The 14963-nt window shown below is 49.8% G+C and overlaps 1 protein-coding gene across 12 annotated transcripts in view; it reads left to right on the top strand.

Annotated features, from left to right (window-relative positions):
- The window catches only part of LOC139381237 (neurexin-1a-like), a 749117-nt gene that overhangs the window by 303787 nt on the left and 430367 nt on the right, over positions 1-14963 (top strand). For all 12 annotated transcript variants that reach the window (XM_071124703.1, XM_071124702.1, XM_071124701.1 and 9 more), the window contains one exon: positions 13482-13685. In XM_071124703.1, the coding sequence (XP_070980804.1) occupies positions 13482-13685 (204 nt within the window). The remainder of the gene's footprint in view (positions 1-13481; positions 13686-14963) is intronic.

Genomic DNA, 14963 nt, shown 5'->3' with positions numbered 1-14963 from the left:
AACCTTCCTCCTCCGTAGGTTAAGAAGGAGGGAGGCTCTGGCTAACTCCCTAACTGTCACATCATCACTGTTGAGCATGTTCAACAGGTGAGTCAGTTTGGTAGCAGTGTAACTACACTCGATATTTGGGACACCTAAACCCCCCTGTCTTTGACTAAGGAAGACCATGCCACGTGTTGTATGGGTTTAACCATAAACACTTTTTACTGCTTCAACAATTTTGTTATTAATTTCTCCCAGAAACTTATGTGGGATATGCACATTTGCAAACAGATGTTGAATCTTTGCTAGGACCACTTTTCTCACAGCCTCTAGCTTCATTATCACAGGCAGAGGGTAAGTGTCAATCATGTCAAGCCTGGATGAATACTGATAGACAAGCTCCTCAACTTGTTCCCCCCACTCGCCAGCAACATTAAACTTATGTCCAAGATAACTAACTAGGCAAAAAAAGAAACGGCCCTTTTTCAGGACCTTGTCTTTCAAAGATAATTTGTAGAAATCCAAATAACTTCACAAATCTTTATTTTAAAGGGTTTCCCATGCTTGTTCAATGAACCATAAACAATTAATGAACATGCACCTGTAAAACCGTTGTTAAGACACTAACAGCTTACACACGGTAGGCAATTAAGGTCACTGTTTGGAAAACTTAGGACACTAAAGAGGCCTTTCTACTGACTCTGAAAAACACCAAAAGAAAGATGCCCAGGGTCCCTGTTCATCTGCGTGAACATGGACTGAAGATGTGGCCAGGGCAATACATTGTAATGTCCGTACTGTGAGACGCCTAAGACAACGCTACAGGGAGACAGGACGGAAAGCTGATAATCCTCGCAGTAGCAGACCACGTGTAACAACACCTGCAGAGGATTAGTGCATCCGAACATCAGACCTCCAGGACAGGTACAGGATGGCAACAACACCTGCCCGAGTTACACCAGGAACGCTCAATCCCTCCATCAGTGCTCAGACTGTCCGCAATAGGCTGATAGAGGCTGGACTGAGGGCTTGTAGGCCTGTTATAAGGCAGGTCCTCACCAGACATCACCGGCAACAACTGCGGCTATGGGCACAAACCTACCGTCGCTGGACAAGACAGGACTGGCAAAAAGTGCTCTTCACTGATGTGTCACGGTTTTGTCTCAACAGGGGTGATGGTCGGATTTGTGTTTATCGTCGAAGGAATGAGTGTTACACTGAGGCCTGTACTCTAGAGTGAGATCTACTCCGTCATGGTCTCAGGCGGTGTGTTACAGCCTCATCGGACAGAGCTTGTTGTCATTGCAGGCAATCTCTACTCTGTGCATTAAAGGAAAGACATCATCCTCCCTCATGTGGTACCCTTCCTGCAGGTTCATCCTGACATGACCCTCCAGCATGAAAATGCCACCAACCATACTGCTGGATCACTGTTTGTGATTTCCTGCAAGACAGGAATGTCAGTGTTCTGCCATGGCCAGCGAAGATCCAGGATCTCAATCCCATTGAGCACGTCTGGGACCTGTTGGATCAGATGGTGAGGGCTATGGCCATTCCCCCCAGAAATGTCAGGAAACTTGCAGGTTCCTTGGTGGAAGAGTGGGTTAACATATCACAGTAAGAACTGGAAAACCTGGTGCAGTCCATGAGGAGGAGATGCACTGCAGTGATTAATGCAGCTGGTGGCCACACCAGATACTGACTGTTGCTTTTGATTTGAACCCCCCTCCCCCTTTTGTTCAGGGACACGTTATTCCATTTCTGTTGGTCACATGTCTGCGGAACTTATTCAGTTTATGTCTCAGTTGTTGAATCTTGTTATGGTCATACAAATATTTACACATGTTAAGTTTGCTGAAAATAGACGCAGTTGACAGTGAGCGGACATTTCTTTTTTTGCTGAGTTGATATGTTTTGTGACGAGAGTACACTCGCATAGGTTAATTTATTAGTGTAAATGTTGGGGGCTTTTCAGTCTTTCATAGAACACACACACACACACACACACACACACACACACACACACACACTTACAAAACAGCGAGAATCAATGCTCAACATATTCTGCACACTTGACTTAAACAAGAGCAGGGAGTCGGTTAATGCTTGCTCTTTTCCAGTTTCAATCTCCCCCTGCTTTATTCAATATCCCCCTACATTATTCAATATCTCCCTACTTTATTCAATCTCCCCCTACATTATTCAATCCCCCCCTGCTTTATTCAATTTCCCCCTACATTATTCCATCTCCCCCTGCTTTATTCAATCTCCCCCTGCTTTATTCAATATCCCCCTGCTTTATTCAATATCCCCTTACTTTATTCAATATCCCCCTACATTATTCAATCTCCCCCTGCTTTATTCAATATCCCCTACATTATTCAATCTCCCCCTGCTTTATTCAATATCCCCCTACATTATTCAATATCCCCCTACATTATTCAATATCCCCCTACATTATTCAATATCCCCCTGCTTTATTCAATATCCCCCTACATTATTCAATATCCCCCTGCTTTATTCAATATCCCCCTACATTATTCAATATTCCCCTACTTTATTCAATCTCCCCTTGCTTTATTCAATCTCCCCCTGCTTTGTTCAATCTCCCCCTGCTTGATTCAATCTCCCCCTGCTTTGTTCAATCTCCCCCTGCTTGATTCAATCTCCCCCTGCTTTGTTCAATCTCCCCCTGCTTTGTTCAATCTCCCCCTGCTTTATTTTGATATTAAACATGGTTGTGTGCCATTCAAATAAATGAGTGCTGCTCCACCATTGGATTTTGGACAAGTACTCACTTTGCATTAGATAATGATTCTATCCCATGTCTGACAAGTTGTTTCCACTTTGTTCGGAGCCTTTCTAATTGACCCTGCTCGCTACCTGACAGGCTGTTGTACGCATCTCAACAGAGACTATACTGTCCTGGGCCACGTCCCACACGACACCCTATTGCCTATTTAGTGCACTATGATTGACCCGAGCCATTTCAAAAGTAGTGGACTACATAGGACAAACAGTTGAAGTCGGAAGTTTACATACACTTAGGTTGGAGTCATTAAAACTTGTTTTTCAACCACTCCACAAATGTCTTGTTAACAAACTATAGTATTGGCAAGTCGGTTAGGACATCTACTTTGTGCATGACACAGTAATGTTTTCAACAATTGTTTACAGACAGATTATTTCACTTATCATTCACCTTATCACAATTCCAGTGGGTCAGAAGTTTACATACACTAAGTTGACTGTGCCTTTAAATGGCTTGGAAAATTCCAGAAAATGATTTCATGGCTTTAGAAGCTTCTGATTGGCTAATTGACATAATTTGAGTCAATTGGAGGTGTACCTGTGGATGTATTTCAAGGCCTACCTTCAAACTCAGTGACTCTTTGCGTGACATCATGGGAAAATCAAAATAAATTAGCCAAGACCTCAAGAGAAAATGTGTAGACCTCCACAAGTCTGGTTCATCCTTGGGAGCAATTTTCAAACACCTGAAGGTACCATGTTCATCTGTACAAACAATAGTATGCAAGTATAAACACAATGGGACCACACAGCCGTCATACCGCTCAGGAAGGAGACCCGTTTTGTCTACAAGAGATGAACGTACTTTGGTGCAAAATGTGCAAATCAATCCCAGAACAACAGCAAAGGACCTTGTGAAGATGCTGGAGGAAACCGGTACAAAAGTATCTATATCCACAGTAAAACGAGTCGACATAACCTGAGTCGACATAACCTATATCCTATATCGACATAACCTGAAAGGCTGCTCAGCAAGGAAGAAGCCACTGCTCCAAAACCACCATAAAAAAAGCCACATTACGTTTTTTTTGGAGAAATGTCCTTTGTTCTGATGGAACAAAAATATAACTGTTTGGCCATAATGACCATCTTTATGTTTGGAGAAAAAATGTGGAGGCTTGCAAGCCGAAGAACACCATCCCAACTGTGATGCATGGGGGTGGCAGCATGGGGTGATTTGCTGCAGGAGGGACTGGTGCACTTCATAAAATAGATGGCATCATGAGGTGGATATTTTCAAGCAATATCACAAGACATCAGTCAGGAAGATAAAGCTTGGTCGTCAATGGGTCTTCCAAATGGACAATGAACCCGAGCTTACTTCCAAAGTTGTGGCAAAATGGCTTAAGGACCGCAACATCAAGGTATTAGAGTGGCCATCACAAAGCCCTGAGCTCAATCCTGAGCTCAATCCTATAGAAATTTTGTGTGCAGAACTGAAAAAGCGTGTGCGAGCAAGGAGGCCTACACACCCGACTCAGTTACACCAGCTCTGTCCGTTTGAATGGGCCAAAATTCACCCAACTTTTTGTGGGAAGCTTGTGGAAGGCTACCCAAAATGTTTGATCCAAGTTAAACAACTTAAAGGCAAAGCTACCAAATACTAATTGAGTGTATGTAAACTTCTGACCCACTGAGAATGTGATGTAAGAAATAAAAGCTGAAATAAATCATTTTCTCTACTATAATTCTGATATTTCACATTCTTAAAATAAAGTGGTGATCCTAACTGACCTAGGACAGGGCATGTTTACTAGGATTAAATGTCAGGAATGGTGAAAAAGTTTCAATGTATTTGGCTGAGGTGTATGTAAAACTCTGACTTCAACTGTACATACATTAGCAAGAAGAATTATGTGAACCCTTTGGAAATGCCAGGATTTCTGTATAAATTGGTCATAACAATTTATCTGAGCTTCATCTAGGTCACAACAATAGACAAACACAGTCTGCTTAAAGTAATAACACACTAACAATTATACGTTTTCATGCCTTTTTTGAACACACTGTGTAAATATTCACAGTGCAGGGTGAAAAAAGTATGTGATCCCTTGGAGTTAATAACTGGTTTACCCTCCTTTGGCAGCAATAACCTCAACCAAACGTTTTCTGTAGTTGCGGATCAGACCTGCACAATGGTCAGGAGGTATTCTGGACCATTACTCTTTACAAAACTGTTTCAGATCAGCAATATTCTTGGGATGTCTGGTGTGAACTGCTCTCTTGAGATCATGCCACAGCATCTCAATCGGTTTGAGGTCAGGACTATGACTTGGCCACTCCAGAAGATGTATTTTCTTCTGTTAAAACCATTCTGTTGTTGATTAACTTCTGTGTTTTGTGTTGTTGTCCAGTTGCATCACTCAACTTCTGTTGAGCTTCAATTGGCAGACAGATAGCCTGACATTCTCCTGCAAAATGTCTCGATAAACTTGGGAATTCATTTTTCCGTTGATGATAGCAAGCTGTCCAGGCCCTGAGTGTAACGGCGTTCGTCTGTAGGAGGAAGAGAAGCGGACCAAAGCGCAGCGTGGTGGTTATTCATGTTTTAATATATCGCTACACATGAACAAACTAACAAAAACAAGAAATGTGAAAACGCAAAACAGTCCTATCCCGTGACACCAAACACAGTGACAGGAACAATCACCCACAAACAAACAGTGAAACCCAGGCTACCTAAGTATGATTCTCAATCAGAGACAACTAATGACACCTGCCTCTGATTGAGAACCATACTAGGCCGAAAACATAGAACTGACCCAAAACATAGAAAAACGAACATAGACTGCCCACCCAACTCACGCCCTGACCATACTAAATAAATACAAAAACAAAGGAAATAGAGGTCAGAACGTGACAGTACCCCCCCCCCAAAGGTGCGGACTCCGGCCGCAAAACCTTGACCTATAGGGGAGGGTCTGGGTGGGCGTCTGTCCGCGGTGGCGGCTCTGGCGCGGGACGCGGACCCCACTTCGCCATTGTCTTAGTCCGCCGTATTGTCCGCCTCCGTGGCTTACTCCCCATGCCCACCCCTCTCAATGACCCCACTGGACAGAGGGGCTGCTTGGGACAGAGGGGCAGCTCGGGACAGAGGTGAAGCAGCAGCTCGGGACAGAGGGGCAGCTGCTCGGGACAGAGGGGCAGCTGCTCGGGACAGAGGGGCAGCTGCTCGGGACAGAGGGGCAGCTGCTCGGGACAGAGGGGCAGCTGCTCGGGACAGAGGGGCAGCTGCTCGGGACAGAGGGACAGCTGCTCGGGACAGAGGGACAGCTGCTCGGGACAGAGGGACAGCTGCTCGGGACGGAGGGGCAGCTGCTCCGGGCGGAGGGGCTCTAGCGGCCCCTGGCTGACTGGCGGCACTGGCGGCCCCTGGCTGACTGGCGGCACTGGCGGCCCCTGGTTGACTGGCGGCACTGGCGGCCCCTGGCTGACTGGCGGCACTGGCGGCCCCTGGCTGACGGGCGGCACTGGCGGCCCCTGGCTGACGGGCGGCACTGGCGGCCCCTGGCTGACGGGCGGCACTGGCGGCCCCTGGCTGACTGGCGGCACTGGCGGCCCCTGGCTGACGGGCGGCACTGGCGGCCCCTGGCTGACGGGCGGCACTGGCGGCCCCTGGCTGACGGGCGGCACTGGCGGCCCCTGGCTGACTGGCGGCACTGGCGGCGCTGGGCAGACGGGCGGCGCTGGCGGCGCTGGGCAGACGGGCGGCGCTGGCGGCGCTGGGCAGACGGGCGGCGCTGGCGGCGCTGGGCAGACGGGCGGCGCTGGCGGCGTTGGGCAGACGGGCGGCGCTGGCGGCGTTGGGCAGACGGGCGGCGCTGGCGGCGTTGGGCAGACGGGCGGCGCTGGCAGAGGCGCTGGGCAGACGGGCGGCGCCGGCAGAGGCGCCGGACAGGCGGGAGACTCCGGCAGAGGCGCCGGACAGGCGGGAGGCTCCGGCAGAGGCGCCGGACAGGCGGGAGGCTCCGGCAGAGGCGCCGGACAGGCGGGAGGCTCCGGCAGAGGCGCCGGACAGGCGGGAGGCTCCGGCAGAGGCGCCGGACAGGCGGGAGACTCCGGCAGAGGCGCCGGACAGGCGGGAGGCTCCGGCAGAGGCGCCGGACAGGCGGGAGGCTCCGGCAGAGGCGCCGGACAGGCGGGAGGCTCCGGCCGAGGCGCCGGACAGGCGGGAGGCTCCGGCAGAGGCGCCGGACAGGCGGGAGGCTCCGGCAGCGGCGCCGGACAGGCGGGAGGCTCCGGCAGCGGCGCCGGACAGGCGGGAGGCTCCGGCAGCGGCGCCGGACAGGCGGGAGGCTCCGGCAGAGGCGCCGGACAGGCGGGAGGCTCCGGCAGAGGCGCCGGACAGACGGGAGACTCCGGCAGCGCTGGAGAGGAGGAAGGCTCTGGACGGATGGGCCGGAGAGACAGCCTGGTACGGGGAGCTGCCACCGGAGGGCTGGGGTGTGGAGGTGGTGACGGATAGACCGGGCCGTGCAGGCGCACTGGAGCTCTTGAGCACCGAGCCTGCCCAACCTTACCCGGTTGAATGGTCCCGGTCGCCCTGCCAGTGCGGCGAGGTGGAATAGCCCGCACTGGGCTATGCAGGCGAACCGGGGACACCGTGCGCAAGGCTGGTGCCATGTAAGCCGGCCCAAGGAGACGCACTGGAGACCAGATGCGTAGAGCCGGCTTCATGGCACTTGGCTCGATGCCCACTCTAGCCCGGCCGATACGCGGAGCTGGAATGTACCGCACCGGGCTGTGCACCCGCACTGGGGACACCGTGCGCTCCACAGCATAACACGGTGCCTGCCCGGTCTCTCTAGCCCCCCGGTAACCACAGGAAGTTGGCTCAGGTCTCCTACCTGGCGTAGCCATACTCCCTGTTAGCCCCCCCCCAAGAAATTTTTGGGGCTGACTCCCGGGCTTCCTTGCCAACCGTGTTCCCTCATATCGCCGGCTCCTCTCTCCGGCTGCCTCTGCTCTCCTCGCTGCCTCCACCTGTTCCCATGGAAGGCGATCCTTTCCCGCCAGGATCTCCTCCCATGTGTAGCAACCCTTGCCGTCCAACACATCATCCCAAGTCCATTCCTCCTTGTGCCGCTGTTGCCCGTTACCACGCCGCTTGGTCCTGTTGCGGTGGGTGATTCTGTAACGGCGTTCGTCTGTAGGAGGAAGAGAAGCGGACCAAAGCGCAGCGTGGTGGTTATTCATGTTTTAATATATCGCTACACATGAACAAACTAACAAAAACAAGAAATGTGAAAACGCAAAACAGTCCTATCCCGTGACACCAAACACAGTGACAGGAACAATCACCCACAAACAAACAGTGAAACCCAGGCTACCTAAGTATGATTCTCAATCAGAGACAACTAATGACACCTGCCTCTGATTGAGAACCATACTAGGCCGAAAACATAGAACTGACCCAAAACATAGAAAAACGAACATAGACTGCCCACCCAACTCACGCCCTGACCATACTAAATAAATACAAAAACAAAGGAAATAGAGGTCAGAACGTGACACTGAGTCAGCAAAGCAGCCCCAAACCATGATGCTCCCTCCACCATACTTTACAGTTAGGATGAGGTTTTGATGTTGGTGTGCTGTGCCTTTTTTTTTCTCCACACATAGTCTTGTGTGTTCCTTTCAAACTATTCAACTGTAATTTAATCCACAGAATAGTTTGCCTGTGGCGCTGTAGAACATCCAGGTGCACTTTGGAAAAGTTCAGACTTGCAGCAATGTTTTTTTTAACAACGGTGGCTTCGTTCCATGGTGTCCTCCCATGAAGACCATTCTTGTTTAGTCTACATATCGTAGACTCATCAACAGAGATGTTCGTATGTTCCAGAGATTTCTGTACGTCTTTAGCTGACACTCTAGGATTCTTCTTAACCTCCTCGAGCATTCTTCGCTGTGCACTTGCAGTCATATTTGCAGGACTGCCACTCCTATGGAGAGTAGCAACAGTGCTGAACCCTTTCCAGCTTTATGCAAGTCAACAATTCTTATTTTTAGGTCTTCTGAGATCTCTTTTGTTCGAGGCATGGTTCACATCAGGCAATGCTTCTTGTGAATCAACATCTCCAATCTCGTCTCATTGATTGGACTCCAGGTTAGCTGACTCCTGACTCCAGTTGACTCCAGGAGAAGTCATTAGCCTCGGGGATCACATACTTTTTCAACCTACACTGTGAATGTTTAAATGATGTATTCAATATAGACAAGAAAAATACAATAATTGGCGTGTTATTAGTTTAAGCACACTGTGTTTGTATATTGTTGTGACTTAGAAGAAGATCAGATCAAATTTGATGACCAATTTATGCAGAAATCGAGGCAATTACAAAGGGTTCATAAACTTTTTCTTGCCACTGTATGTATACAGTATGAATAGTGTGTAAATAGTATTTTTGTACTCTCTTGTACTTGTCTTCCCCAAATGTAATTACATTTAATGTACTATCTTATGGTGTTCTTGTTCTGTACTTTATCATGTATTTGTACGTTGTATGTGGACCACAAGAAGTACAGTAGCTGATGGGGATCCTAATAAACTAAACTAAACAGGCCAGCTAACATTTTTTTATGGTAATCATGGCCGAATACCGACCGGGCACGAAGGGCATGTGCCCAGGGGCCTTGACCTGCAGGGGCCCTCCATTGATTTTTTTTAGTCACGCTCACTCAGATATCATATTAACATGGCATAAGTCATGGCAAAATGTGTAGAATTGCAGGAAATTAGCTTTAAAACTACAAAATGTATCTTCCCCCCCATGTAAAAATTGCAGGAAATTGGCTGTAAAAAAAAAAAAAAATGTTCTCTGCCCCAAGGCAAAATGAGTAGAATTGCATGAAATTAGTTTTAAAATTGCAAAACTTTATCTCCACCACATGTCAAAATGTGTAGAATTGCAGCTGTCTATCTGTCTTCTGTCTGTCTGTCTTGTCTGTGGCCCTAATGGTTGTGTTATAACGTTGTGGTTTGTCTGGTTATTGGGGATGTTGTTACACCCTCTTCTCTCAGTGGTAAACAATCTGCCCAGAATCACTGTAGAGAGAACTGATATGTGGGTTCACATAGTATTTGACATCATATACATTTTCACTGTCTTCATACCCAAGGTCCTGGGTAAGGAGCAGTGTACACCTTTAGAATAGTGGTGTCATGGTGATTTTACTCTGACTTCACTACCCTACAGGACTATTTAACCGTGTCACCTAAGCAGGCAGGCAATGAAATGTTGCTGTTTCCATGTGCCCTTGAGCAAGACAGTTAACCCTAATTGCTCCTGTAAGTCTCTGTGAATAAGAGCATCTGCTAAATGACTGACATGTAATACGGGTCCAATCTCTCTAGTCTGAAGAGAGCCTTTGTTTATGAATTGAGTCGTGGTCTTGTCACTTGTCAGCATGGACACATATTCATATTTACTGGTTGGTGGGAATCTGGGCCTGAGAGTATTGCAGCAACAGACATAACCATGTTGGATGTGTGTGCTCGTGTATGTGTGTGTGTTAGTGTGTGTGTGTGTGCATGTGTGCATGTGTGTGTTGAAGACTTAGCAAATATAACCTTCTGTTTTAATAATACATTTTACATACAGGAGGCTCCTGAGGGGAGAACGGCTCATAATATTGGCTGGAACGTAGCAAATGGAATGTCATCATACACCAGGAAACAATGTGTTTGATGTATTTGATACCATTCCACTGATTCTGTCATTACCATGAGCCCGTTCTCCCCAATTAAGGTACCGCCAACCTCATGTGAATTTACCGTAACACTGCAACGTATTTGGAAACTGACAACCAAATCCATTGCCATTTTCTCTGAAATCATTATTACTTTATCAAAATACAATACATTTCAGTTACAATATTTATATTGTCAAGCAATATTTATTGTCAAGCTAAATTGATATTGAGTGCAGTATTTTGACTTGACTTAGATTTTGCAATAAATACCTCACAATGTATTAATTTCTCTGTCTCCTCTCCTCCCCTCCGCATCTCTCCTCTCTCTCTCCTCTCTCTCTCCTACCCTCCCCATCTCTCCTCTCTCTCCCCTCCCCTCCCCATCTCTCCTCTCTCCTCTCCTCTCCTCCCCTCCCCATCTCTCCCCTCTCTCTCCTCTCCTCTCCCCCCTCCCCTCCCCATCTCTCCTCTCTATCTCCTCTCCTCCCCTCCCCATCTCTCCTCTCTCTCTCCTCCCCATCTCTCCTCTCCTCCCCTCCCCATCTCTCCTCTCCTCCCCTCCCCATCTCTCCTCTCCTCCCCATCTCTCCTCTCCTCCCCATCTCTCCTCTCTCCTCTCCTCTCCTCTCCTCCCCTCCCCATCTCTCCTCTCCTCCCCATCTCTCCTCTCCTCCCCTCCCCATCTCTCCTCTCCTCCCTATCCCTCCTCTCCTCCCCATCTCTCCTCTCCTCCCTATCCCTCCTCCCCTCCCTATATCTCCTATCTTGCACTTCCTATCTCTCCTCCCCTCCCCATCTCTCCTCCCCTCTCTCTACTCCCCATCTCTCCTCTCCTCCCCTCCCCTCCCCATATCTCATCTCCTCTCTCTACTCCACATCTCTCCTCTCCTCCCCTCTCTCTACTCCCCATCTCTACTCTCCTCCCCTCTCCTCCCCATCTCTCCTCCCCTCCTCTCCCCATCTCTCCTCTCTTCCCCTCCCCTCACCATCTATCCTCTCCTCCCCATCTCTCTTCTCCTCTCGCTCCTCCCCATCTCTCCTCCCCTCCCCATCTCTCATCTCCTCCCCTCCCCAACTCTCCTCTCCTCCCCTCCCCATCTCTCCTCTCCTCCCCTCCCTATCTCTCCTCTCCTCCCTATCCCTCATCTCCTCCCCATCTCTCCTCCCCTCCCTATATCTCCTATCTTGCCCTTCCTATCTCTCCTCTCCTCTCCATCTCTCCTCTCCTCCCTGTCCCTCCTCTCCTCCCCATCTCTCCTCCCCTCCCTATATCTCCTATCTTGCCCTTCCTATCTCTCCTCTCCTCCCCTCCCCATCTCTCCTCTCCTCCCTATCCCTACTCTCCTCCCCATCTCTCCTCCCCTCCCTATATCTCCTATCTTGTCCTTCCTATCTCTTCTCCCCTCTCCCCCCCCCCCCTCCTCTCCTCCCCTCCCTATATCTCCTATCTTGCCCTTCCTATCTCTTCTCCCCTCTCCCTCCCCTCCTCTCCTCCCCTCCCTATATCTCCTATCTTGCCCTTCCTATCTCTCCTCCCCTCCCCATCTCTCCTCCCCTCTCTCTACTCCCAATCTCTCCTCCCCTCCCCTCCCCATCTCTCCTCTCCTCTCTCTACTCCACATCTCCTCTCTCCTCCCCTCCCCTCACCATCTATCCTCTCCATCCCCTCCCCTCCCCATCTATCCTCTCCTTCCCTCCCCTCCCCATCTATCCTCTCCCCTCCCATCCCCATCTATCCTCTCCTCTCGCTCCTCCCCATCTCTCCTCTCCTCCCCTCCCCATCTCTCCTCTCCTCCCCTCCCCATCTCTCCTCTCCTCTCTCTACTCCCAATCTCTCCTCCCCTCCCCTCCCCATCTCTCCTCTCCTCTCTCTACTCCACATCTCCTCTCTCCTCCCCTCCCCTCACCATCTATCCTCTCCATCCCCTCCCCTCCCCATCTATCCTCTCCTTCCCTCCCCTCCCCATCTATCCTCTCCCCTCCCATCCCCATCTATCCTCTCCTCTCGCTCCTCCCCATCTCTCCTCTCCTCCCCTCCCCATCTCTCCTCTCCTCCCCTCCCCATCTCTCCTCTCCTCCCTATCCCTCCTCTCCTCCCCATCTCTCCTCCCCTCCCTATATCTTCTATCTTGCCCTTCCTATCTCTTCTCTCCTCTCCCTCCCCCTCTCCTCCCTTCCCTATATCCCCTATCTTGCCCTTCCTATCTCTCCTCTCCTCTCTTCCCCTCCCCATCTCTCCTCTCCTCTCCTCCATATCCCTCCTCTCCTCCCCATCTCTCCTCCCCTCCCTATATCTCCTATCTTGTCCTTCCTATCTCTTCTCCCCTCTCCCCCCCCCCTCCTCTCCTCCCCTCCCTATATCTCCTATCTTGCCCTTCCTATCTCTTCTCCCCTCTCCCTCCCCTCCTCTCCTCCCCTCCCTATATCTCCTATCTTGCCCTTCCTATCTCTCCTCCCCTCCCCATCTCTCCTCCCCTCTCTCTACTCCCAATCTCTCCTCCCCTCCCCTCCCCATCTCTCCTCTCCTCTCTCTACTCCACATCTCCTCTCTCCTCCCCTCCCATCCCCATCTATCCTCTCCTCTCGCTCCTCCCCATCTCTCCTCTCCTCCCCTCCCCATCTCTCCTCTCCTCCCCTCCCCATCTCTCCTCTCCTCCCTATCCCTCCTCTCCTCCCCATCTCTCCTCCCCTCCCTATATCTTCTATCTTGCCCTTCCTATCTCTTCTCTCCTCTCCCTCCCCCTCTCCTCCCTTCCCTATATCCCCTATCTTGCCCTTCCTATCTCTCCTCTCCTCTCTTCCCCTCCCCATCTCTCCTCTCCTCTCCTCCATATCCCTCCTCTCCTCCCCATCTCTCCTCCCCTCCCTATATCTCCTATCTTGCCCTTCCTATCTCTTCTCCCCTCTCCCTCCCCCTCTCCTCCTCCCCTCCCTATATCTCCTATCTTGCCCTTCCTATCTCTTCTCCCCTCTCCCTCCCCCTCTCCTCTTCCCAGATGCGACCATCCTGAGTTATGACGGCAGTAAGTTCATGAAGATCCAGATGCCGGTGGTGATGCAGACGGAGGCTGAAGACGTGTCGCTGCGGTTCCGTTCTCAACGGGCATACGGCGTGCTGATGGCCACAACTTCACGTGACAGCGCAGACACACTGCGCCTGGAGCTGGAGACTGGCCGTGTCCGCCTCACAGTCAACCTAGGTAATGCTGCGCCTCGCGGTATAGCCTCATGCCACAGCTGCTACAACAAAACACAAATGGTGCACCTGGATCACATGACATAACCACAACACGCATCCCAAACTGTGCACATACTGTAACGTGAACACATTGCTGAAGGCAAGCTGACATAGGTTTATTGATCATAGTTTTACACAGGTTTCATATAATACTTTCCCACACATCGCACCCTCTTCATCCTGAAACAGACACTCATTCTCTCTATCTTACATCTACAGTATGCTGAACAAAAAGTTAAATGCGACATGCAACAATTTCTAAGATTTGCTGATGTTACAGTTCATATAAGGAAATCAGTCAATTGGAAAAAATTAATTAGGCCCTAATCTATGGATTTCACATGACTAGGCAGGGATGCAGTGATATGTGGGCCTTGGATGGCATACGCCCACCCACTTGGCAGCCAGGCAACCACTGGGCAGCCAGGCCCAGCCAATAAGAATGATTTTTTTTTTTTACAGATATAAATATTCCTGTTGTTTAATCAGCTTCTTGACTGCATTACCTGTTAGATGGATATATTATCTTGGCAAACAGGGAAATGCTCACTAACAGGGATGTAAACACATTTGTGTCCAAAAGTATATATATATTGTTAATGCATATTTCATTTCATGAAACATGGGACCAAGACTTCACATGTTGCGTTTATATTTTTGTTCAGTGTATATTATACTCACTCATACTCACACATTATACTCTACCCTGTTAGCTATTGATATACTGTATGTTATGTTGAATAGAAGGGGATGGTATTGAACCCTTCAGTGGCCAGAGTCTGCGGCTCTCCGCTCACTGCCAAATGAGCACGCTGTCGTTCTGACCCATCAGGGAATGCTTTCTGTCCTACTCCACCTGTACCCCACCCTACCCTACCCCCAGATCACTGCCCCACCCTAACCCTTACAGCCAGATCGCTGCCCCACCCTAACCCTTACAGCCAGATCGCTGCCCCACCCTAACCCTTACAGCCAGATCGCTGCCCCAAACACATACCCCACTGCACCCATATCCAGCCCCAGGTATACACATTACTCTATCTAACCCTAATCTCCAGATATAATATTTAATATATAAAAATGTGCAGACACTTTAATCCGGGAACCCTGAATCGCATTATAGCCTTGAACCCTAAATACTGGTACCTTCCTTTCAGTCCCCCTTGGTGCTCTCAATATTTAGCGCTAGTCCCCTCTTTACCCCCTAGTGACCTGTCTGTAAGTTTCAACCCTGTCTGAC

The sequence above is a fragment of the Oncorhynchus clarkii genome, chromosome 23, assembly GCF_045791955.1.
Source record: "Oncorhynchus clarkii lewisi isolate Uvic-CL-2024 chromosome 23, UVic_Ocla_1.0, whole genome shotgun sequence".
NCBI lineage: Eukaryota > Metazoa > Chordata > Actinopteri > Salmoniformes > Salmonidae > Oncorhynchus > Oncorhynchus clarkii.
This window is presented reverse-complemented; position numbering and strand designations above follow the sequence as displayed.